Raw genomic sequence first — 25384 nt, 5'->3', positions numbered from 1 at the left:
ACTGTCTAATGGCCGTAGGAAAAAAACAGCATGCACCTGGGATAAACAGAAATGTTTTCAAGGATATTTTCTTAAGGGGAATTTCGTGTCCTTCTCCCCTGAGGGGTCAGAGCAGGTGAGAGTGCAGCCTTGAACGGGGGTTGCGGGGGGTGGGGTGGGGTGGCAGTCCGGGGGCTGCGTCCTGTCTCGGAGGGCAGAGTGTCTAAGAAGGTGGGCCGGCCCAGCTCTGTCCCCGGATCCCTCCCTGAGAGCTCCCAACACATCCACCTGGACAGACCTCCTCCTGCCAAGGAGAAATAGCTGAGGTCTGAACAACACGATGTGCTTTTAGCTCAAAGGCCTGCTTGTCAAAGCTGAGCCAGGAAGAATCCTGAGAACTGAGGCGGTATTTTGTAGCCCTCAGAGAAAACACTTGCTCACAGATATTTGTTTTCCTGGCTCTAAAGCTAGCTTGCCACGCCCGGGTTCCTGCAGGTAAGCACCGGCAGAGCTTACTTAGATTCAAAACAAAACAAAACATCAACAACAAACGGCAGAGGGGAGGACTGGGGTGGTCATTAGGGAGCCTACGAACTCTCCTCGGGACTAGAAGCTGGTGTGCGAGGCTCAGACCTGGAAGCACACCCACGGCTTCTTCCGGGCCTCTTAGGGCCCCAGATGCCCATCTCACAACCAGCTTCCCGGGAGGTGGTGGGAAAGCACGCCGGAGGGATCAGGTGGTCACGATCATCGGCAGATACGACTCCTCCAGGCTTCAGGAGCTCGAGGGGAGATGGTCAGCGGGTGGAGGCCCCTGCCCAGCCTCAGCGAGAGGTAGGCGCAATGCCAGACACCATACCTTGCGGTGTTTCACCACATAGTAGAGGATCGGTGCCCAGCCGCTGCCCTCGTGCCGAGGCCGCCACAACAGCTCGTACGAGTCAGTCTTGGAGGTGCGGGGCGAGCTGAGGATGACAGGTGCCTCGGCGGGGGCCACCTGCCCCTGCTCTCCCAGGCACGGCAAGGGCGCTGGCTGCGCCGACGCCGGCGGCCTCAGAGCCCCTGGGTGGCCCTTCGGCATCTGGGCAGGGCTTCCGGGTCCGGGCGGGGGCACAGGAGGTGTGGCAGTGGCCGGCTTAGCATCCCGCCATGGCCTCAGGGTGGTGCCTGGAGGACAGAGCCGGAAGGAGAAGGTAAGGAAGAGCCCTTAGTCCCCTGGCCACCTGCTGAGCTGTTGTCTCCATGGAGAAAACAGGGAGAAGTCAGAGGGAAGGGCTGCCAGGGCAGGAAGAGCCCCTGGCTCAGGATGTGAAGTGACCATCAGCCCACTGGACACACAGCCGGGCTCCGTGGGGGTAGAGGGCTGTGCCCCAGCCTGGCCAGGAGGGAAAGGCAGCCGGACTCCCCTGCCCGGGCTTCTCGCCGCCGGCTTGTTTTCCTGTGTCTGCACCGGGTGTGTCTGAGCGAACCATCTCAATTTGCTCCTGAGGTGCAGGAGCCTGCGTCCTTTTTCTCACGTTCTGTGTGGGTGTGGGATCCACACCACGGGACAGTGTGGGCCTCTCCCTGCTCCACTGTGGGGACCTGGAGGTGTGAACTGTGAATGTAAATACGTCTGAGACTCTCAGAGGCAGGAGGGGTCGCTCCTCCTTCAGGAAGCGTCCACAGACTCCGCCAACACTAGTTTCTGCTACCCGACCTCTTGCGCAGGAGGTTGGCTCCTGATAAAGATGAGTCAGCATTACTCCTTGCTGTATTTTTCTCCAGTTGATTCTTCGGTAAGTTTTATTTCCTCCCTAGTAAAGGTAGGGTCTCTGCATCCCCCTCATTGCCTAGCCCAGTGCTGAGCAAATAGCAACTGCTCAATCCATGTAGATGTCAACTGAAAGGAATCAAACTAACAAAGACAGAGGTGCTTTCCTTTGTGCTGGACCAGTGGCTGTCCAGCTGGGTTCCACGGAACTCTCGGAAGCCACAGGTTCTGCAAACTAATTTAAAAGGTTTTTGTTTTTTTTTTTAAATACAGTATTTAAATGGGTCATCTGCACTACTGAAAATCTGCACTTCTGACTTATTAGGAAGTCAATGTAAATTTAAACTTACAACTAAAAGCCACATTTATTTATTTTATTATATACTGGGGTTTTAAGCTGGATTCCATTTGAGAAAAGGGTTCTATAAATGTTCAGCTGGAATCTCAGACCCTTGGGCTGCACTCACCCGGCCTGGCGGTCCTCAGCTGGACCACAGCGTGGGCGCTCCCGACTTCATTCTCGGCCATGCACTGGTAGACGCCTTCATCCTCGGGCCCTACACTGACCACCCGCAGGGCCCTACGGGACAGTCGGAGGCGCTGGCTGGAGGTGAGGGGCACGGCGTTCCTTAGCCACAGCACGGAGGGCGGGGGGTTCCCTCGCACCTCACAGGTGAGCTTGGCGCTCTGGCCCCAAGGGATGACCAGCTGGGACAGCTCCATGGTGACCTCGGGGGGTTCTGCCAGGAAACCAGAGCAGAGGTAAGAAAGGCTGAGCCCTTCCATCCAGGCCCAGACAGGCTGGGGAGGGGACTGCTGTTGGGCAAGGCTCCCTCCTTCCCCATGACGTTGGTAGAGGAGAGAAAAGGTCCCATGTCTCCTCCATCAGAGTCGTGACAGGGAAGGGCTACCGGGCCCCTACACCCTGGCCCCTGGGATCCAAGGCCTCCTACTCTCTCAGTTCTCCTCCATCACTCACTTGGCACGTGACCTCTCACAAGGCACGTGACCCTGTCTGAGCCTCAGCTTATGAGCTTCTAGAGAGGCCGTGCAGATAAGAGAAGGCCCAGGAAAAGAAGGACTACAGAAGACACTCACCGAACACCTGGACGTTGTAGAGGATGACCGCGGCCCCGGGATCCCCAACCCCGTTGTCAGCCATGCAGCGGTAGGTCCCGGAGTCCTCGTCACTGGTGGTGTCGATGAGGAGGTTGCTCAGCAGGAAACGTGTCTTGTTGTAGCTGGCGACACTGGACCCATCCTTGGCCCAGGTGACCCTTGGGGGTGGGATCCCACCGGCCACACACTCCAGGATGAGACTCTGGCCTTTGGTGACAACGATGGTCTGGGCCTCTGGCGGGTAGATGATGCGGGCAGCCTCAGCAGTGGAGCCTGGAGGGGCAAGGAGAGGAAGGACAGCGTGTAGGACCAGGACTGGGCGCAGAGGATCCCCTCCGCCCTGCCTCAGGTGGCCCAGCCCCAGGCGGCAGCCTGGAGACTGTGGATTTGGAATCAAACAGCTCTTCAGGGGCTTATGACCTATGTCAAGTGGGGCAAGATACTAATTCCCTTGGGCTCCCCAAGGTCCTCCTGCAGAGAGCTGTCACGAGGAAGAAGTGAGACAGCAGTGCAGCAGTAGCATCAACACAACACATGCTGGATGCCCCTCCGGCCCCAGCCCCCCTCCGTCAATGAGACCCTCCCCTTACGGCGCACGCGCAGCCTGTCACTGGTGCCCGAGGTTTTCACTTCCTGGGTCACTGGGTTGTAGGCAGCGCACTTGTACATCCCCTCGTCCTCCTGGCTGGCGTTCACAATCTGGAGGTTCCCCGACGGCATGATCAGGTAGTTATCTGAAGAGAGGGCAGGGATGAATTTGGGCCCGGAATCCTGCCCTCAGCAGCTCCCGCAAAGGATCGGGGCAGGTAGGGCCCAAGTCAGAAGTTGTATACCTGAACTCCAACAAGCCCAAACTGAAAACGCTATTCTCCCCATAAAACCTCACACCTAGTGGGGCGGAAGTGTCGGGAGTGACACTAACCAACCAGCTAACAAACTGGCTGGCTGACACCCCACCACCATCCCAAGTTCATACATGGGTCTGTGGAAGAGCATTTTATAACTTTTAAGGGAGCTTGGGTGCCATGGCAAGGAGGCAGGATTTGGGATCTGCCAGACCTGGACTCCAGCTCTGGATCTGCCGCATACTAGCTGTGTGATCCTGGGCAAGTTAATTAACCTCTCAGATCCTGTTTCCTCATTTGTAAAACAGCACGATGTGTGCTGCCTCAGAGCCATCTGTAAGGACCGAGAGGCCCGTGCTGCACACATGGGAGATGAGCTGATCATTCCTGCAAGCCACCAGGAAGGAGGGAATTGACTTTAGAATTTCCCATCAGTCTCTGTCATGGTCACAGCTCTGAGCCATCTCACTGCTGAATTTCTGCAGCCAGGGAGGGATATTCTAAGCCCCAAGCCCCACCCTCTCCATGAATACCACTGAAGCCCTTCCCCCTGCCTCGCTGGCCTGCTAGGCTCCGTCTGCTTCTGGACCAGGGGTGCCATGGGGGTGGGGTCCCAGGGCTGAGTTCAGCTTCTTTCCACAGGAGACAGATTCACAGCGGCTCAGTACACTTGGTGACTGGGTTGGTGTTTAGCTTCCTGGCAGGCAAAGCTTCCTGGTGGCCTGCCCTTGGCAATCTGGATGTCCCTGCAGTCTAGAATCATTGAGTCTGGTACCTGCCTGTCACTGGGCCGCCCCAGGTGTGAGCTGCTTAGGCAAACGCCAGATGGAAAGGAAAAAGCCCTTGACTCTTGTGGGATGGGCAGGCCTTCTCTAGGGGCTACTGCCGGGCCTCTGCTAGGGACAATAGACATTCATACTCTCCTCAGTCTCCGGTTATTTCTGAGTGGAAGGATTAGGCTTTTTACCCTTAAAAAAAAAAAAGTTTTTTGTATTTTCTATAGTAAACATATACTCCCCTTTCATAACCAGAAAGTTAACAAAGATATTTTAAAATCTCTAGGACATTTAAAAAGGTACACATTTTGAAGTGTCGGGTCCAGCCATAGGGTCTACTTGGCCTTGGCTGCAGGTCAGTTGTGGAAAGAAGCTGACTTGGCCTTGAGAGAGAGCTTCTCTCCCTGCTGGCACTCTGTGGGCGAAAGCTTGGTCGCCGCTGGACCAGCTGTCACGTCCACTTAGCAGGAAGCTGTGACTGTTGAGACGGTTGCGTTACCGGCTCTGCTGTGCGGGGGAAGAGCCCCGTCTCCCAACAGGGAACCCCACAGCTCCAGGAATGTCTGGTATGTCAGGCAGCCCTCCTGTGTGTGCCTGGTGTCGGGGAGCTTGCACGGGGAGAGTCTCAGCCCTCATCCGATGGCAGCAGCTCAGAGCATCTGCCAGGGCCTCAAAGGATGAAGAGATTCCTCGCGACAGGCTCAGGGGACCTCCACAACGGAGGCCAATCCCTTCAGGATCCCGCAGGGCTAAATGTCAGGGCAGAAGACAGCTGACGAGCATGGGGAGGGGCTGCCGGCGTGGGGAGGGGGGTTTGGGAAGCACTGCAGAGACGGCCAGCTTCCCTCCTGGCCCCGGCCGCTGGGCTCCTACTTGTTCGCTCACCTCTGGAGGCCTCCAGCCACTCGTGTTTGACGCTGTATCGGACCTGGGCTTTTGGGTGGCTCTCAGGAAGGTGACAGGCGATGACCGCCGTGTTCCCCTCATCCACTTCAATCACGTGCTGCACGTCTAACTTGAAGTCCTGGAGATCTGTGGAGAGAAGGGAAGGGGCCGGTTGGGCCTCGATGGAGGAGAGAGGCAGACAGTGCGACGTTTCAGGGTGGGCTTGTGCCTCAGTGTCTTTAGTCACAATCAACAGCTGCAAGAAGCTCACACACTGGGGGTGCTCTGGGGGTGCTCCGAGTCTTTCCTCCAACCTTTTGGTGTCTAGAGGAGTTTACAGGAGGGAATGTGTGGCCCGCGTCACTGCATGGGGAGCTCAGCTGGGTGTATATAAGCTGAGGGGGCGGGTTGTAGAGAATTCCATGAAGTGGTGCCTGTGAAGCAGACCAGCCTCTTTTGTTACACTGACATGGGGGGCAAGTTGGCTATGCCCATCGGCCCCACTGAGCCTGGCTGGAAATGGGTCATAGTCAAGGCACAGGTGTCCCGGCACAGCTCATGGAGACTGAAAGGAACGATACAGAATGCTTTTGTCTGTTTTCCAGTTCAATCAAGAATCGCCTTCTCCTCAGACATCCACAGTGAAAAGTGAAAGGCCCGAGATTCTGCTCAATTGCTAACCGTGGTTACAACCAGAAGGCTGATTCCTGCTACCCAGGAGCTACGCAGTCCTCCCCAGTATCCTCGGGGATTGGTTCCAGGTGCCCTACTAAAATCGGCGGATGCTCAAGTCCCTTATATAAAATTGTGCTGGACAACAATTACAGTCGGCCTGCCGTATCCTCGGATTTTCCACCTGCAGATTCAGAGAGCCGACTACATGTCATGTCATGGCTAATTCTTTCTCAGGGCTAAGGATGGGGATCTGTGGATGCCTGAAGGATTTTCTAAGGCAAAGAGGGATGTCCCCAGTGTGGCTTAATGGCAGTGGAATGCGGGCGAGCCGAGGGTCCTGACGCCAGGCTGCAGTCTCTCCTGACTTAGCTCAGTGGCAGGAAGACTGGGGTTTAAACTGGAGAGGATGGAGATCCATCTGGAACCAAAGCAGGATGTTTCCTAAACAATCCAACGGTCCAAACAACAAAACTCTCTTTGAGCCAAATCACTGCTGTGGCTGAACAAAACGGGCCATTTGTGCAACAAAACCGCATTCCAAATTTGGTTTTCAGGATTGTGGCTGAATTTAAGAGAGGAAATAAAACTAATAGAGAATAAGATAAGAGAGATGAAAATATTTACCCAGACACTCTCTCCATAAAGGTACTCAGAAAGCCCTGGAGGCACCATCTCAGTGCCGACCACACCACATTCTGTTTCGCAGTGTAACTGCAGTTCACAGCAAGACTCCACCTGCCTGTGTGGTTGGTTCCCAGACAAGGCAAAAGGAGCGGTGGGAATCAGGTTTCTCACAGAAGACATGAGCTAATTACCAAAAACAAACTGCTGTCACCAGAGGAGAGCTCAGTGATCAAGGCACTCAGTGAGGTCAAGAGGTTTCCCATTTAATGGAACTTTCAAGAAGTTCTTAGTCAAGCCAAGCCAGAGCAGGGCAGGAAAGCCCTTTTATTTCTATGAAAGGATCACTGTCCCCTTGATTCCAATATTCAACTGTGAACTTTTTAGGGGCAGGGACCAAGTCTTCTTCATGTATGTGTCCTCTGAACCTAACCAGTGCCTGGCGCAAGTAGATGCTCAGTGAATGCTGAATGACCAATGAGTGACTATCTTGGAGCTGGGCCACTCAAGTCAGGTACAAGATGCCCATGCATGTTGCCTGTGAACTCAAATTTCATAGTTGAGTTGGGTCTATAGTATGAGCTCAAGGGCTTAGCACAACAAATTTTCCATGAACCTTTTATCCAAGTGTGGCCAACCTTTATCTAAGTTTGGATATTTTGAAAATAGAATGTTTCTTGAGTGATTACTTCCAGGGTCACAGAAAAGAGATAAAATAGGTGTAATAAATGTGGAATAAGAAATACATGCTGTTGGTCGGGATAAGGTGGCAGAGTAGAAGACCTTGAGCTCACCTCCTCCCACGAGCACACCAAAATCACAACTAACTGCTGAAGAGCCATCAGTAGAAAAGACTGGAACCTACCAAAAAGACATATTCTACATCCAAGAGACAAAGAAGGAACCACAACAAGATGGTAGTAGGGGCACACTTGAGATATAATCAAATCCCATACCCCCAGGTGGGCAACCCACAAACTGGAGAATAATATATCACAGAAGTTCTCCCACGGGAACAAGAGAGAGTTCTGAGCCCCATGTCAGGCTCCCCAGCTTGGGGGTCTGGCATCGAGAGGAGGAGACCCCAGAACATTTGGCTTTGAAGGTCAGTGGGACTTGATCGCAGGAGCTCCACAGGACTGGGGGAAACAGAGATCCATTCTTAGAGGACACACACAAGGTCTTGTGTGCACTGGGACCCAGGGCAAAAGCAGTGACTTCATAGGAGCCTTGGCCAGACCTACCTGCTGGTCTTGGAGGGTCTCCTGGGGAGGCAGGGGGTGGCTGTAGCTCTTTCTTGGGACATAAAAGCTGGCGGCGAATGTATCGGGATTACTCATCTGAAGGCTGACATCTTGCTTGGGTCATTAGCACCAAGACCTGACCCCACCCAACAGCCTGCAGGCTCCAGTGCTGGCACACCTCTGCCAAACAACCAACGCGGCCGGAACACAGTCCCACCCATCAACAGACAGGCTGCTTAAAGACTTCCTGAGCACACAGCCACCTCTAAACACGCTCCTTGACACAGCCCTGCCCACCAGATGGCCAAGACCCAATTCTGCCCATCAGTGGGCAGGCACTGGCACCTCCCACCAGGAAGCCTGCACAAGCCTCTAGACCAGCCTCACCCACCGGGGGGGCAGACACCAGAAGCAAGAAAAACAGTCACATAGCCTGCGGAACTGAGTCCGAAAACACAGGTCTGGACCTACCCTGGGACCAGGTGGTCCCTGGCCACCAGGTGACGAGAGGGGAGTGTACTGCTGGGATACACAGGACATCCCCTACTGAGGGTCACTTCTCCATGGCTGAGAAACATAACTAACCTTCCACATACATAAAAATACAAATAGAAGTTTAGACAAAATGACACGACAGAGGAATATGTTCCAGATAAAGGAACAAGATAAAACCCCAGAAGAACAACTGAGTGATGTGGAGATAGGCCATCTACCAGAAAAAAAGTTCTGAGTAATGATCGTAAAGATGATCCAAGAACTTGGGAAAAGAATGGATGCACAGAGCAAGAAGTTACAAGACGTTTTTAACTAAGAATTAGAAAATATATAAAGAACAACTAATCAGTTGAAGAATAACTGAAATGAAAAATACAGCAGAAGAAATACATGCTGTTGACCGAGTAGTGTGGCAAAAACAATGACAGAATGCCTGATTCATCTCTATGGCCACATTTTGCTTTCCAGGCTGAACCAGTGGGTCCTGGGGGTCAAGGTGAGCTCTCTCATGGATTCCTTCCTTTGGCTGGGTGCAGGGTCTTCTGGGCTTTTAAAGAATTATCTCATCATTATTTAATTTTGTGTTGGTGATAACCAACCCAAACTAAGTTGCAAATTCCTGGCAGGCAACCTATTAATTTTGCACTCCATGCCCCCGCCCCAAGCCCCACTGCACCGTCTTCAGGATGCACCATGCTCACTTGGTCCTTGTCGAGTGACTAGTTTGGAAGGCTGTGCCCAAGGCCAGCTTGGTGGGCCCTGCGCTTGGAAGACTTTCACTTAGCACTGAGCCCCACAAAATATGTAGCCCAGTCTTGGCTGAGCCTCTCAGCCAAGAGAGCGGATGTGTTTTCTCCCCGAGAGAAGGAAGGGTGGACTGCCTGGGCTCAGTGTGTTCTAGCTGGATGTTGCTATCTGCTTTCCCAAGCAAGGCACTGCAGCAATGCAAAGGTCTTAACCCTCCTCAGCACAGGGTGTGCCCTACCTGCCGACTCAGGAGGCTCCCCACAAAGTGAGCTGTGAGCGATCGTGAGCTCAGCGGCACCTGGAAAATTCCTCAGTCACTGAGAAGCACTCTCATGCACGCTCTAATAAATCTAAAAACTACTCCACCAAGAGTTTCTGAGGTTTTGTTTCACCCTTCTCCTTTACCTCATTCTAAGAAAATCTGCCTCAAGCAAGAATGTACTTAAGCCTAACAGATCATTTTGCAAGAAAGATGTGAGCAAAGGAAAGGAGTCTGGGATCAGAACGCCATCTCCAGCTTAGCCCTTGGCTTCTGCCCCATTGTAATTGAGGTCTTATCCGTGCACGGAGCACGCTGTCCTCCATGTGCCCACCTCACTGCCCCAACACCAGATAACACTATGCACTCCCCCTTAAGCCCCTCTTGGTACCTTCTGCACGCTCGGACAATCCACTGCTGCCTTGGAGACAGCAGGCTGTGTGTGCAGTAGCGGGGGCACTGGTCAGCCATGGCCCCTCTGTTCTGATGCCTACATGTGCACGACAGCCCATGCGGGCAGGACCCAGGACACCCCAGCTGGGCTTCCAGCTCCCCACAAGGGCCGACTGGCAGGCGAGCCTCCTGGCTTCAAAACAAATAAGCAGCAGTTGGGTCCTTGGCCCTGTCCCCCCAGAGCTTAAGCTTTAGCTGTTGCTTCACTAGACAAATGCTCCCAATTTGGCTGCTGGAGCAAAAGTTGAGTTTCACTAAAAAGGGATCAAAGGCAGAGTAATGAAGTGATGGACGATCTGAAAATCAGAGCACCCCCTTTTCTAGCAGTTCTGGGCAGGAAGGAGGCCAGGCAGGGGCAGAGGCTTTGTGATCAATAACAGTCTAATCAGCCACCAGATGAGAGGCAGATGCAGGGAGATCTACTTGGCTGCATATGAAGGAAAGCAGCCTGTTCTCAGGCCCCTTTGTCTGCAAAGCCAGTTTCCTGGCGAGTCCCTGGGCTGCTCAGAGCGCCTCGCTGGGAATAAGGGGCAGGCCCTTCAGTTACAAATGGGGTTAGCAGGCCTCAGGCCTCGCTGCACAACGATGGATCAGGTTTCCTGGGGGAAATGGTTTGACAGGACACCTGCCCTCGCCTGTTGGCTGGTGTGTTTGAGAAATCCATTAGAGGGATGTTTTTGCAGCTTTAATCCTCTCACCTTCCCTCAGACCCTTCTTCTGCATCCCCTCTTTGTGTATTCTTCCAACTATTTTATTAACTTGTCGGCACTAATCAAATGGCAATGGGCTCACTCCTGTTTCTCAACAGGCCAGAAGCCCCCGTCTTTGAGGCCATCTCTGGGTTTATGGACCTTCTTTATTTGTCACAGAACTTCGTGCTTTCTGAGAAAGCCCATAACATCTCAGGCTCCATATAGAACCCTGCCCAGTTCTTTGCCTTCTAAGCACTCAATTTCTTAACGGAACATATATCTTCTCATATTATCACTTCCGTAGGAGCCTTGGATACACAGATTACAGGGATCTGTTCAGACACAAATCACGCAATATGCTCTGAGTTTCCTCTTCACATTTACAGGGTACATCAGGCTCCTACCATCTTAGCTGTGGGGATAAAAGAAGGAAAATAAAAACTTTCAGAGGCATGTCGGGTGTGGCTGCCATCACCAGGATCACATGCGAAACTACAAACTGACAAATTTCACCTTGAGCTCCTTCTGAATTTCTTTCTCTCCACCTTCTAGCCTGGATCCTTCCTTTATGAATAAAAGGCTCAGTAGATCTATGAATTAAATGACAATATTCAGTGTATGTCTGTTCATTCTCATAACACAAAACTGTCAAATCTTGATTGTAGGCTCATCCTCCAATTTCTATAGACTCTACCTGTCCCGTTACGTGGTACACTGTACCTCAGCAAAATGCCCCCAGTGTAATCAATAAACCTAACTTTTACTTTCAGGGAGTTTCCTTATTTGATCATCTTCTCCCCGAGTCCCTCCCTTAGGCTGAAAATTAAAGTTCGCTTCTGTTTAAGAAAGAAGTCAGGTAAGACGGTGCCTTCAGGTGGAGGCTGCCTGGATTTACCAACATCCCCATCTCCCTGAGCGCTGCGGAGCGATTAAAAACATTCCGGCTTTCAAGGCCTCCAGGCATTTCTCGTACCTAGTCAGTCCCGTCCTACCCTCCTGCCTGTTCTCAGGGAGCACAGGACAAGCCTGCACGCATCTGCCGAGGCTTGGATGGGATCCACCAGATCGTGAGGCGACTGGATTGGGCTCACTTGGCAACGCTGCCGGGTGGCTCAGCAGCCTCATGGCCGTCGGCAAGTTTCTAGGCTGACCGATCATTCTACCCCCCAACTCTCCTGGCCGCCAGGCCTCAACTTGCCCCTGTGCTGGCTTGCTGCGTCTACGGCCAGTGTTACAAAACGTAGAAAGAGCTTGCCTAATGGAGTACCCCAGTGACATGCTGACCCTGTGGCCCATCCCGGCATGCTTTGAAAGGCAGCAAAGGTACAGAGGAAGTAGAACCAAGCGCCCGGGGCTCACCGCTCTACCGATGGACTTGGAGGAGCTGTCTGAGCAGGTGAAGGGTCCTAGGCCTTGCCTCCCTGTGTGGGCTCTTGCAATGCAGGGGCTCTCCAGTGCCCTGAACTGCTTCACGGATGGGCAGAAAATCACAGCACGACTTGATCTCCAAGTCACCTGAGGAGCCATGGCCTGGCACGACCCCAAGGTCAAGCCTCTGAAAGGAAGTGCGCTACAAGTGGAAAACCATGGTGATGGACTGCAGAAGCGGAGTGGAGGCTGGGTCCTGACGGTGTTCCTGTTAGAGGTGGGACTGCCTGGATCCTGGTGAGTGGACGGGGTTTACTGTGGGATGGGCAGGCCTCTCAGACGCCACGCATTCTGGGTAGTGACTAAGCCTATGACTAGTCCATAGCCCTGGCACACAGACCACTGAAGTCAAACCCAACTGCAGCCCACAAGGCTGGGCAAAATCTGCGTATTCTGCAGTCGGCATCTGGCACAATACCGTCCCTCCAGACACCAGTGATTCGTTCACTCAGCCAGCCAGAAGCTACAAAGATACCAAGAAGATAAAGACGTAGTTCCTAACCACAGGAGCTTTACTCTAATAGAAAAGACAGTTAAAGCAACACACAAGGCAGGGTACAACAATTCGCACGAGTGGTGTCCCCAGGCGTAGTCCCTGCCACCTTCACCAGCATTCCAACCTAAGTTAGGTTACCTCGATCTCCAGAGCAACTTAGAAAGGGGGTTGGTGGAGTGAGTAACCGTCCCTTTGCAGGCTGGAAGAGTGGACAAATACATTTGCTCTCTTCAGGATTTTTTTCTGCCTGTTCAATTGCATAATTTTGGCTCCAAAGCTGTCTCCTGACAGCCACGGAAACGTGACATGAAATTTCTCACACACACTTTCTGATGAAAGCAAGGCATGCTATTTAAATAAAAACAGTTTCTATGGGGGAGAGAAGAACCTTGGCAGATGCCAAACATACTAGTTGTTAAATCTTGTGTTTCTTTCTTTTCTTTTGAGTTAAGGTGGGGCGTGCACCTAGATTGGAGCAGTGGGAGAAAGCTGAGGTTGGGGAAGAGATGAAAGGCCCAGAGGGAGGAGAGCGGAAGATCAGAGTCGAAACTGGAGGTGGGGAGGACAGGAGAGAGGGCATAAAAGGAGGGGTGCGAGAGGAAGAAGGAGGAAAAGAAAAACAACCTAGTTTGCGATGTCATTAAATGATTTGCAGTAAACTGGCCTAATGCTTCAGGAATTTCTTGGCTTGAACCAATTAAAAATATATATTTTTTAAAAGACATATGAGAATGAGAAATATTATTAATCGTTGAAAACAAATCAAGGATGGGAGCCGTTTCTCCACTGAGTCTGGCAGCCAGATGAACAGAGAAGATGTCTGTAGACCATCCCATTTATTTGACTCCAGTGCTGCTGTGAAGTAGGGCTGGCTAGCAGAACTGGGGAGTTTCTTTTGGACTAGACGAAGGAATAAAATGGTTTGAAAACATACACTGGGGAAAGAGAGAAGAAGGAAAAAGAAGACTGACTTGCCAGCAACCCACATCACACATATTTCTCTGATCAACCAAATATAAACTAGAAACTTAGCAATGGGAAAATTAATGTGAATCCCGGTGGTCTGGGCTCATCAGAGCCAGAGCTGCTTCCTGGCATGGCCTTTGGCAGGCGGGCGGCCTGTACAGGAAGAGAGAGAGGAGAGAAGACGGAGGCGTTCAGAGGAACAATGGACGTGAGCCCTTCAGCGTGGCCTTTACAAACAGAATTCTAGGTGGGAGAGGCGGGGGCACAGTCTGAAGGCCGTGGGACCCACAGTGGTTCCCGCTTTCCCCTCCACACACCTGGGAACTACGTAGTCCTAAAAGCAGTAATGACTACCCATGTCGTCTGCCCACCCTCTCTGACAGTGTCCCGTGAGGCATCTGGTAGGACGTGGAGCCACTTCCACCGGCGTCTCCCTTCAAACGTTCCAGAGTTTCCTCTAAAAATGCTCCACGCTTCTGACGTACATTAATTTTTCTAAACCCTTCCTGAATCTATTTGTATTTTCAGCCTGTTTATATCCCAAGATGTTGCTTCATCCTTTCTTGTTTACTTCCTCAAAATTTTTACTATGTCATAGTCTGGTGAAGAAATCTTTGTTCACCTTCTGCATGCCCTTTCTGATCTTCTAGACTTCAAACACATCTTATCTGGGAGTCTGCCTCTCCCTAGACATTCACCGAAGGCCTAGCCTGTGCCAGGCCCACTGCTGTGCAGCAGTGTGGTGGTCACAGAGGTGAAGGGCAAAGAGACAGTGGCAGGAGAGGCCTAGAGAAGTAAACTCGGGATGGTAGGGATCCGCGAAGAGGGGACCCCACTCCAGACTTGGGGGATCGAGGGGGTCAAGAAAAGATTCTTAGAGGAGAAGATACTTGAATCTTGAAAACTGAGAAGGAATTATTTATTAACCAAAGGGAGGTGGGAACTCTCTGGGGAAGAGAACGGAAAGGAGGTTGTTACAGGTGGACGGAGCGCCATTCCAAAAACCAGTGCAAGACTAGCTGAGGAAATGGCAGGGTTGCTGGCTCTGGAGTGGGAGGTAGGGCTGAGAGGGAGGCTTAAGTGTCACGCTGCAGCCTGGGTCTTACTCTGTGACGCCTTTTCAATGTTTTTAAGTAGAAAAGGAACGCATTCACCAAAAACGAAGCACAATTTTCCCTAAAGAAAAAAACACGCCGTTTCTGCCTCAGCAAGTTTTTTTTTTCCTTTTGCTTACCGTTTTTTCCCTCAGTATTAAGTGACAGTCCTTTATTTAGATTTGAACATTTTGTCCCATTTGCAGGACAGACTCACTGTTCTATAGTTCCTGGGACTATTACCAGATTCCAAAAAGGGTTGCAAGTCTAAAACACAAGATCAGGGTAGAAATCCCTAAACTCTTCTACGCACACAAAAAAAAGGAGAGCCAAGGAACTCATTTGCTCTCCTGATTCTTTTTCATTTTAAAAGAACCATCTTGCATCATGTTCTTTAGAGGTTGCAGTGATTTCAAGCAAGCTAATCAATCCTTCCCCTTGTCTTCCTGTGCAAAAGGCTTCTTAAAGTCTGTGCTGGCTCCACTGAATCTATAGTTGTACCTGCGTAACACACTGTGTGGTCCTTCCCTTTTCTCTTAGCTTAGAAAATGAACCTAGGATTTTATTTAAGCATATGGGTGTGTGTGCAAAGAACAGACTGAGGAGAGGAGTGGGGTAGGTTAAGAGTTCTAAGCACGTCCTTGGGAGAAGATGCACCATGGAACTGAGCCCTCTTTTGGTAAATATTGACGGTTGCTAAATAGAGAATTGGAACCCTGGCTGTTTGGGGCAGTTGCTGCCACGATGCCCTGAGCTAACTCCACACATTTGTCTGGACACCTGTGCCAGGCCTACTGGGATTAGCACTGCCAAAGCCATTTGAAGATTTCACCAGAATACCAGGGGAAATTCTTGTGAGGTGTGAATTTCTGCCTGTATCCAGTAGAAAATAGAAAGGGTTAATATGACTTTGGCCTAAAGCTGTAAGGTATTCCTTAGTCATCTCCTATTTAGGTACTCAAGTTGCTTAGTACCTTTTAGGTTTAACCTGTCTTTCAATAATTTTCTTGTCCAACTGGCAAAGTAAAATACACAACGCTTACGGCATAAAGCAGCTGGATTTCAAGCTCAAGTTAGTTCTCCTTTTCCAACTATACCACCGTGTGGAGCTGTCTCTCTACCTCTCCCAGCAAAGACAGATTCACACACTCTGCCTGGAGGGCATCTTCAGGCCCAGCTTTCAGCTGCAGACTCCTTTCCCCTCCTAGGGAAAATACAGCCACTGGGTGGATCGTCTCTCTCTTGCTACATCATCCTAATTTCAGGATCTGACTGAACTCGCTATGGAATTATCTGCACCGTCCAAGAAACTGCACTGGGCTTAGGTCTAAGTACACGATGTAGAGAGCTGAACTTCGTTGTTGAAGGTATGAGAAAGGGATGTGAGGACTCAAGAAATTAGAGATAAGGGTTGTCCCGCACACATTCTTCAAGGCTCAACCCTGAGTCTTCCTCAATGCCCTGAAACTGAAATGAATCACTGTCCACCTGAGCTCCCATTAGAATCTGTTTGTATCTCTATTAGGCAACTCATGGGTCTGACTGACTTGCTTTATGGCTAACGTGTAAATGCAGTCCACCTTCTCCATCAGACTAAGAGATCCTCAACAGGAGGGACTAGGTCTGACTGTGCTGTTGGAAATTCTAAACACTCCCCAATTCGCAGGACACGAATCTCCAAAACACCCAGATATTGAACTCAGGAGAATGGTTCATTTGCTGGTTCCCTAGTGGGACTCATGAATCTCCAGCCTGCCAGCTAGCCCTATGGATTTTGGACTTACCAGCCTCCACAATCATGTGAGCCAATTCTTTAAAATAAATCTTTCTCTCCCTTTCTTTTTTCCTTTCTCTACTCGTCTTTCTCTCTCTCTCTCCCCATATGTGTGTGTGTGTGTATAATTATATATATGTTCTCCATAAAATTACATGTGTGTATATATAATTATATAAGTGTGTATATATATTCATATGTATATTCTCCATAAAATTATGTGTTTACATAATTATGTATGTGTGTGTGTATATAAACATACATGCATTTTATATATATATGTAGAGAGAGAGAGGAGGGTGGGGGAGAGATTGGCTCTTCTTCTCTGGAGAACCCTGACTAAAAACAAGGATAGGGCTTCCCTGGTGGCGCAGTGGTTGAGAGTCCGCCTGCCGATGCAGGGGACATGGGTTCGTGCCCCGGTCCGGGAAGATCCCACATGCCGCAGAGCAGCTGGGCCCGTGAGCCATGGCCGCTGAGCCTGCACGTCCGGAGCCTGTGCTCCGCAACGGGAGAGGCCGCAACAGTGAAAGGCCCGCGTACCGCAAAAAAAAAATTAATTAATTAAAAAATAAATAAAAACAAGGATAAAGGAAGCTAGAAATATTGTTTTTAAATGTCGACAGCAATCCTTAATGGCCTATTCTAATTCAGGGTCACAGCACAGAAGACCTTAAGGAAGTGTCTGATGGGAATCAGAGCTGGGGAGCTGAGTAAGAGTCATGGCTCTTCTGTTTGTGGAACTCACAAGGCCAAGGGCCAGGGTTGGCCCATCCTGCCAGCGCAAACCAGCACTGTCTCCTTGGAACAATAAGCAGCAGTGAGCCAACACAAGCATAAATGGGCAACTCTGCGGGCTACACGGACAACATATATGCAGTGACACTACGGGCTGCTCTCAAAGGCGGCGGGGAGGTGGGGACCCAGGCTGGAGAACATGTGAGTAGGGGAAGCTAAGAACTTCACAGGAAATGGGTTTGCTCTCTCTTCCTGATAAGCCAGTCCTCTCTCTTGGCTCTGGCTGTGACGGAAGCTTTGCCCCTCTTGGGCTCTGTCGTCCTAGGGCTGCTCCCAGAATGCAGTTGGGCAGCACAGGGTTGGGCACAGGCCTCAGAGCCTTCTGCAAGAGGATACTCCATGGATACGTGCTGACCAAATGGGTGAGTGAATAAAGTCTGGAATTCATAAAATGCCTCAAAATATTACTATCATATACTCTCTCATTTGATTCTCTAAAAACCAAAACAAAACAAAACCATAAGATGGATGATGTAATCATTACTGTGCTCATTTCACAGTTGCGGCAATCTGAGAAATCAAGTGACTTGCCCAAAGCCACATTAACTCTTAAGTGGCAGAGTTAAAACTTAAAAAAAAAAAAAAAAAAAAAAGATGCTCGGTTTAAGTTTCTTGTTTTTTCCATCATACCAGTTGGACTCTTCATTTCACTCATGGGTTAAATTATGGTAACAAAGGGCCCCTGTCCCCTTCTGACCTTTCCTCAAAGGCACAGAGTCATGGACACAGCTGCCTAAGGGGAACTCCTTCCTTTCCTGTCAGCTGTCTTGCCTCTGATCTCTGATGGCAGAGAAGGATAATTCAGGTGTACGTGACTGGTCCTAGGGCTTAAAGACCTTACAGAGGGGTTACATATCGGCTGTCAATTAAACCAGCACCAGCATAAGACTTCACATTAGCCTGAGGACTAAAATCCCCAGATATAGAATTACTACCCAGTTACGGCCTATTTTATTTCCAACTATGACTAGGACCTAGGGATTATAGGATAACTGGGAGAATTAACTGAAAAGATAGAAAGAAGGTAAAAGTGAAGAATTATTAGGAGTTTATCTGAATGGTAGGTGACTAGTGGTAGAGGTCGGAAACAGCTTTCACGCTGCACGCCAGCTCTGAACTGGCTGTGATTACGTGCTGTGCTGTGTAGAGAACAACACTAAGGATGCCTGGGGGTCCAGCAACGAGGAATGCAGTGTCCACGGGCAACATCCGCTGTTGGTTCAGGCTCACTAAGTGGTGGCACCCGGGTGTGAAGCTTGTGAAAAGCGAGGTAAGAGGAAGAGAGGTAAGAAAGGAGAGCGAAGTCAAAGCATTTCAAAAAGAATTAGACAACATGGTCTGAAGAGAGGCATTAGCAGCAAGAGAGATTCACCACAAAGAAAGCTTAAGTGAAAAGGGAAAAAAAATCTCCACAGAAGAGAGTGGGAAGGGCACCTCCACAGAGAGTAAGAAAAGCAGTTCTCCACACAGCCAGGACCACCTGGAGGAGAGGGTGGGAGTGCACAGGTGAGACTTCAGGTGGTCCCATTTTACCTGAAGAACACAGGCTGATGTTACCAGGCAGGGGTAAAGTTCAAGTGCACCCCCTGGCATCAGAGTAAAAGTGGTCTGGACCAGGGAAGTTCTGCTAGCAGCCTCCTCCACATCCCTGAATCCTCAAGCCAGGTCTTAGCCCCCATCACTGAAAGCCCCATCACTGAATGCCCCCATCACTGAAAGCCCCATCACTGAAAACCCCCAGTGATCTCTAGGGGTTCACCGAGATGCAGGAGGCAGCGCCCTGCCACAGAGGCCAAACAGCAAGTGCCCTGCCTGAGGATGAACATCTGAATGCACTGGGGAGAGGCCAGAGGAGAAGGAAGCCTAAAACACCAAGTGTGGGTGTGCGTGCGTGCGTGCGTGCGAGCGCCGGCACACCGCTGCCGGCCTCGCCTCTGAATGAAGAACGTGCCTTCCATAATCCCTTCTGCTGCTCGGCCTCCCTCGCACACCAGCCACCCAGCAAAACACAGCCCCCATTCTGCTCAGGAATGTGCTCTGGGAAACTTAATCTAGCTGCTGAGTCTGGGCCAAATCCCCCGTGGCATTAACCCAAGCACAGCACCCCTCTCTCCCGCCTTCCCGCCACCCCGTTACTGCCTCCTCCAAGTTTGGGAGGCTGTAGTTCCAGTCCACCAACTCGCTCTCCCCAGGACACAGACCCTCCAAGCCTGCTCTCCCCATTTCCAGCACTTCTCCATCCATCTTCTGGTCAGGCCCAAACATTTCTCTTCTGATTCATGCCTAAATGACAAGCCAATAGCTCTTGGTTTTCAAACAAGACTCGCCTCAGCTTCTGCACAAGCCCCCTCTTCTCTCACTGTGCCTTCTTGGGTTGCAACCAAACCATTCCCTTTGTCCTCACTGCCAACTGCAGATCCCTTTGAGCACCAGAGAAAGAAGGGGCCAGGAATTTTTTTTAAAATAAAGGCTATAAATTGTCTCTCCTCACACAGATTCACCTTGAAGTAGGAGGGCTCCAAAATAAATCTTATACTCTCCAGCTCTCCCGTTCTCCAAACAATGAGAGGTTCAGGCTGGCTTGTGATCAGGCCAAGTTAGGGAGTCTCCCAAGTCTTCACAGACAAGGGCTGACCATTTGCAGGTGAGCAAACCTCCTGGAGGAGCGGCGTTGCTAAAGGCACAAAGGTTGCTAAAAGGCACCTCTCATTTGGAATAATGAACAACTGGCAAGGACCCGATTGCTCAGCCCTAGGAAAAGCGTTCAGGACACTATGGTAGAGCCACTCTGGGATGTTCTAGGGCCATGAGCAACTGTGCTCCTCCTCTGGAGGGGGACGGGGGACAGATTAACTAGGAGCGTGCCAGAGCAGTGAGTACACGGTATGTACACGCGAAAAACACACTGGGCTGTTCACTTAACATTCGTGTGTTTTGTGTACTTGATGCATTTTATACTCGATAAAAAAGAAAAAGTAAATCCGGTCATATGGCCAATGGAAAATGCTTGTCATACGATGTCAAAGGGGAGAGAATAAGGACAGAAACTGTATATTCAGTAGTGTAAAAATATAGGTAGGGATGAAGACCAGAAGGGTATACTCCAAAATGATGATGGTGGTTGTACAAGGACGGTGGGGAGACATTATGTTCCATATATTCTAAACTTTCTAGAGAGTCAATTGAATTATAATTTAAAAATCTACGAGAGAAGTGTAATGGTAAGAAGTGTAGCTCTGGCCTCAGCCCTTCTTGTTATGATGAGTTGACCCCTGTCACCCTCCTCACCCAGCTCTCCCAGCACCCTGCCCCAGCCCACCAGCACACCTGGGGGGAGGGCCCAGCAGGTGGCCCAGGGCCTGCCTGCCTCACTGAACCCGAACCTGAACCCTAAGCCTGCTCCCCAGAGGCCTGGCACTCAGATTCAGTAAATGGTGCTGCAGCCACAGAGGCAAAGTGGCTCCAAGATGCAGCCCAGGCTTGGCCTCCCCCACTAGGGAGGTAGCTAGGGACCCACCCTGTCTTCCGGCCTCCTCTGAGAAGAGGGCAGGGCTGCTAAACTGGTTCCCCAGGAAACAGGAATACTGTTGCCAGCCTCGTTCTAGTCTCTATTCTACCATGGGAGTGAAGTCCCTCTAGGGATCTGGAAACCAGAGGGCAGGGCGGGGTCTTTTCTCGTCTGCTTTTCTACTCCCCCTTCTCTCACCACTTTCTCCCCAGGACTCACGCCTCACACCTCAGGGACCCCAGCTGACGCTTAAGGAGCATCTTAGAAGCTGGCTGCCTTAGGTGTGACCCGTAACATAAGGACCACCAACCTCCTGGAACCACATGGTCCAGGAGGGTGATTAACGATGGTGACATGGAAGCAGGGCTGTCCGGGATAAAGAGGCACAGCTAAGTCGTGAGGGAACAAGCTCAGGAGACCTTCTAAAAGGTTAAGCCCAAACACCATGGAACTCTCAACAAGATCCCCTGTTTCCTAGGCTTCAGCCACCAGGAAGGGGAGGTAATTCTTAATACTGTTGACCTTGAACAACATGGGTTTGAAATGCGTGGGTCCACGTGGCTGGGGATCTTTTCCCGCACAGTAAATACTATGGCACTGCATGACCCGAGGTTGGTTGGACCTGAGGATGCAGAGGACCCCTTATGAGTTACATGCCAATTCTCGAGTGCCCAGAGGGTCGGCGACCCTCACCCTGAATTGTTCAAGGGCCAACAGAACGTCCTGGCTATAGACTCCACATATAAGAGCAGGTGTTGCGGCTGCGCTTCCAAAATAAGCCTTTGGAAGTTTATTTACCCAGTCAAGTCTCATTTCCCATACGTACCATGGGTAGAAAATCAGGTAATGTGTGTATTGAGCTTGGTTACAATAGTGTACCCAAGTGGCAATTATATATAAGAGTAGCATGAAGTCTTCTCCCAGCAACCTCCTTGGACCAAAGTGTCGCCTCATTTCTTCCTCTCTACCCTCCGTCCCACAGTTTCCTTTTCATTGTGTTCCACTACTTCTGTTTCAGGAATTTAGACTATGCCTGCCCCGCAGAGAGGCAGGAGGCCAAGGGGGAATGGGCGGGCTCTGTTCGGACCACACGTGGCCCTGTACATGCTCTGACTGCAACTGCTGCGAGGATGGGGGGCGGGGGGCACAACGACATCGAAGACCACAGGGCGACCAAGTAGAAAGGCACGGCGTGGCCCAGCTCTGGAGCCCACAGAAACAGTTCAACCATGTCAAGTTTCCTTCTTTCTAGACGCTCACTCCAGACCCTGCCTCTACTCAGAGAGCACAAAGGTCCCCAGCCACTGGAGATTACTGGGCAGCCACCACTCTCTGATTGGAAACGTCAGCTGGCAAGGCCCCTTTTATGGTGGGACTGATGACAGGGGGTTTGATCGGGGTGGGGGACAGAGACAGAATGGGAGGGGGCAGAGGAGCAGTACTCACTAGCTAGTGTCACGGTGGCTGGCACGCTGGCCACAGCCCCTGCAGCCATCCGGGCCACACACTGGTACCGTCCCACAGTGTGGTTGCTGAGGGCAGTGATGACGAGGGTCCCGCGGGTGATGAGGACTCCCAGGGCATCATCCGAGCCATTCAGCTCCTTCCCGTTCAGGCGCCAGGTGGTGTTCATACAGGGGGGCTCCACCACGCAGCCCAAGATCACGGTTCCTCCGAGCTTCTGGACGGTGGAAGAAGGCTGGACAGTGACCTGAGGGACCTCGTCTGGAGGAAGAACAGGAATGTGGCGATGAACTGACACCCCCCAAGAAACCAACAGCATGGCCTGCTCAGAAGCACTGCACCGAGGCAGCTTCTCAGAGTTGAGCAAGCCAGAGAGGAGTTGACCTTTCTCTGAAGAACTCTGCTGACCTCGGGTCCATTTCCCCAACCTGGCCTTTTCTCCAGAAAGTAGACTGGAGTGGCAGTGTGGTGTGAAGGCAAGAGCTCAGGCTTCGGACCTGAGCAGGAGCTGTGTCTGAATCCCAGTGCCACTGCTTCTGAGCCAGGGAACTTTAGCCTTTTGGGGTCTCAGTTTCTTATCTGGAAAATGGGACTAATAATATTTGTCTCACAGCATCGCTGGGAAGCTGACAAACAATGCATGTAAACTGCTTGTAGTAATGCCATATAGTTAAGTGCTCAATAAAAGGTAGTTCAGTCATTATCGTTACTCCTCCCTAGTATAAGTTTCAAATGATTAAAATACAACCAATATGATGTTACTGAGATCATTTCTCATCTTGTATTATTGAGCGTGTCCCTGAAGGTCAGTGGGAAGGAAATGCTCTTTGAAATCCAGGAGGAAGGAGGCCTTTTTAGAGGGTCCTTGTAGAACGCTTGATGTTTCCCTCTGACACTAGGGGCAAAGTGTTCTTCCCAGAAGGGCCACCGAGAAGGCAAGGAAAACACTCACTCAGGTTTGCGAAGCAGCCGGCCATGGCCAAGAGGAGGCAAGCAAGTGTGACCTCGGACCTCTTTCCTCTCTGCGTTATCATCATCCCACGTGACATGGTGTGTCAACGTCCCATAAGCCACAGGAGTCACTCAAAGAGGTACCGCAATCCCCTGCTACACTCTGTTGTGAAAAAGAGAGAGAAACGGCTGTGGTAAGAATGCCTGGGGCACCCCTGTGGTAGCCATGGGGCCTGGTTTTGTCCCCATGCCCCCTGCTTCCATCACACAGGTGGTAACATTCAAAGTCTTGACCTGGCCGGCTGTTGGAAGACTAAAGAACACTCTCATGCCATTTCTCATCTAATATAAGCTGCTTCTAAGTTGCCCCTTTGAGCTAGAATGTGATGTCACGGTAAGAAGGCCAGAGCCTTGCCCAGTGCACCCATAGCAACAAGGACAGGAGAGCCCAGGACACGGAGAGGCGGAGACCGGCAGCCATGTCCCAGGCTCAGGGCAGTGAGTAGCCAGCACAGATGCTGGAAAGGATGCAGTTATCTTTACCATTTGCTTGCAGGAGGCTAGGTGCCCAGGGCTACGTGGCACACCATGTTGCTAGTTTAGACTACTGTGCACAGTGCTGTCGTAGTATACTGAATGCATGCTGCATCCCTCAGGTAGGGGATGCTGCTAATTCATGAATCCTAAAGTCTCAGAGGCTCATGAAAGATCTCCTGTTTTGACTCACCCCAGCTCTTCACCTACATCCTTGTCAACAATCTTTGATTTCCGGGAACCTACCAACCCTCCTCAGCTTGTCTAACCTCTGCAACTCCAGACACAAACACAGACAAAAGTCACACTCAGCCAAGGTCCCTCTTCTTCTCTCCGTCCCCTAGTGCTGAAATTCTGGTATTTTCCATCTCTACAAAATCTGTACTTTTTTTTTAATAGACAATTTCATTTTTATCTTGGTCTTCTGCCAGATCATTTTTTTTTTCAGAGGATCTCCTTTATACACATTCTTTTTGGCCCTGAGTCCTAATCAGATTATTTTAAATTTTAGTGACGTAAAATTTTCACATAGTGAAACACACACATCTTGAGTGTATAATCATAAATGTGCATATACCTAATACATTTTTTTTAAATGACAGAATTAAAGTGGAAATTAGGTAGTTTTATAATCATAGTGGCAATTGTTACACTCCCCTGGTAATAAATGATAGAACAGTTAGATGAAAAATTGTAGGGATACAGAAGATCTGAATAACAATGTCAACCTTCCTGATCTAATTGACGTTCATTAATCATTAGAGCCAACAACAGTATTCTCTTCAAGTGCATATGCGATGTTCACAAATGCAGACCAAATATTGGGCCATAAAATTTCAGAAGACTGAAATCTTACAGAGTATGTTACTTGAACACAATAGAATTAAATTAGAAACCAACAAAACAAGATATCTAGGAAAGCCCCAAATACTGGGAGTTAACACATTTCTAAATAACTTATGTATCAAAGAAGAAATCACAAAGGAAATTAGAAAATACAAAATCTACACTCTTGACGGCTTGCTGTGTTGCATCTCCACCCAGAACGTTTCCTTGGGGGTCTAGACTGTACTGCTCCTCTAGCCGCTTGATGACATATCTCGGCTATCATCAGCCACCCTCTTGTTGCCTGCCTAGAACTTTAATTCCACCCCTTCTACAGTATTGTTTCTTTATGCCTCGTTTAAGCTATGGTGTTTAAAAGATTCATCAAAATCACAAAGACGCAAATGTACACACACTTCTGTCACAGCCGAAACCAAGATCTTGCCTCTGCGTTTTCACTGCTGTACCTATAGAACATGAGACCAATGAGGAAGGTGTGCAAACACCCTGCTAGGCGGGGAGACAGTAGAGTGAAATTCAGGTAACTGAAGGCAGCATCACAATGATCTAGACAGCGGATGCATAGTCCCGAATCGTGCACATGCGGCAATAGTAATAGTGTATTTCCAGGAGGGTGACATATACTCAAAATGCGAACACTTTTGGACCAGTTTATCTGAACCAGCGACTCTTTCAAAAACCTACAGTCATCATTGAAAAATCATAGGAGGTAGTTAAGCTGCCCAGCTGACAGCTGTGTTACGCTCTCCAGTCTCTGGAGCTCTGGCTACTTGTACGGTCTGTTGTAAGAGCCGGTCTTGGGCCTCTCAACACCCATGGCTCCTTTCACAGAGGACTGAAGGCTGGGCTTCGAGGCTCTTGCTCTGTGCTAGGGAGTGCTTGAGATTTGCCTAAACCTCTCCGTTCTCCAAGCTCCTCTGGCTTCTCACCTAGCTACTTAGAGAGTTAAGAGGGCTACACTGCTTTGCCAAACAAGCACCCC

General features: G+C 50.4%; 1 protein-coding gene across 7 annotated transcripts in view; it reads right to left on the bottom strand.

Annotated features, from left to right (window-relative positions):
- The window catches only part of BOC (BOC cell adhesion associated, oncogene regulated), a 244718-nt gene that overhangs the window by 20339 nt on the left and 198995 nt on the right, over positions 1–25384 (bottom strand). For 6 of the 7 annotated variants that reach the window (XM_029215119.1, XM_029215124.1, XM_029215126.1 and 3 more), the window contains 7 exons: positions 23024–23185; positions 22054–22332; positions 5358–5504; positions 3442–3585; positions 2831–3124; positions 2200–2472; positions 839–1146 (listed from right to left, as the gene is read on the bottom strand). In XM_029215119.1, coding sequence (XP_029070952.1) covers positions 839–1146; positions 2200–2472; positions 2831–3124; positions 3442–3585; positions 5358–5504; positions 22054–22332; positions 23024–23120 — 1542 coding nt within the window. In that variant the 5' untranslated portion in view covers positions 23121–23185. The remainder of the gene's footprint in view (positions 1–838; positions 1147–2199; positions 2473–2830; positions 3125–3441; positions 3586–5357; positions 5505–22053; positions 22333–23023; positions 23186–25384) is intronic. The other variant, XM_029215125.1, reaches the window with a different exon arrangement.

The sequence above is a fragment of the Monodon monoceros genome, unplaced genomic scaffold, assembly GCF_005190385.1.
Source record: "Monodon monoceros isolate NGI ecotype Baffin Bay Population unplaced genomic scaffold, NGI_Narwhal_1 Super_Scaffold_11, whole genome shotgun sequence".
Classification (NCBI taxonomy): Eukaryota; Metazoa; Chordata; class Mammalia; order Artiodactyla; family Monodontidae; genus Monodon; species Monodon monoceros.
The sequence above is the reverse complement of the archived record's forward strand: the minus strand, read 5'-3'. Positions and strand labels throughout refer to the sequence as shown.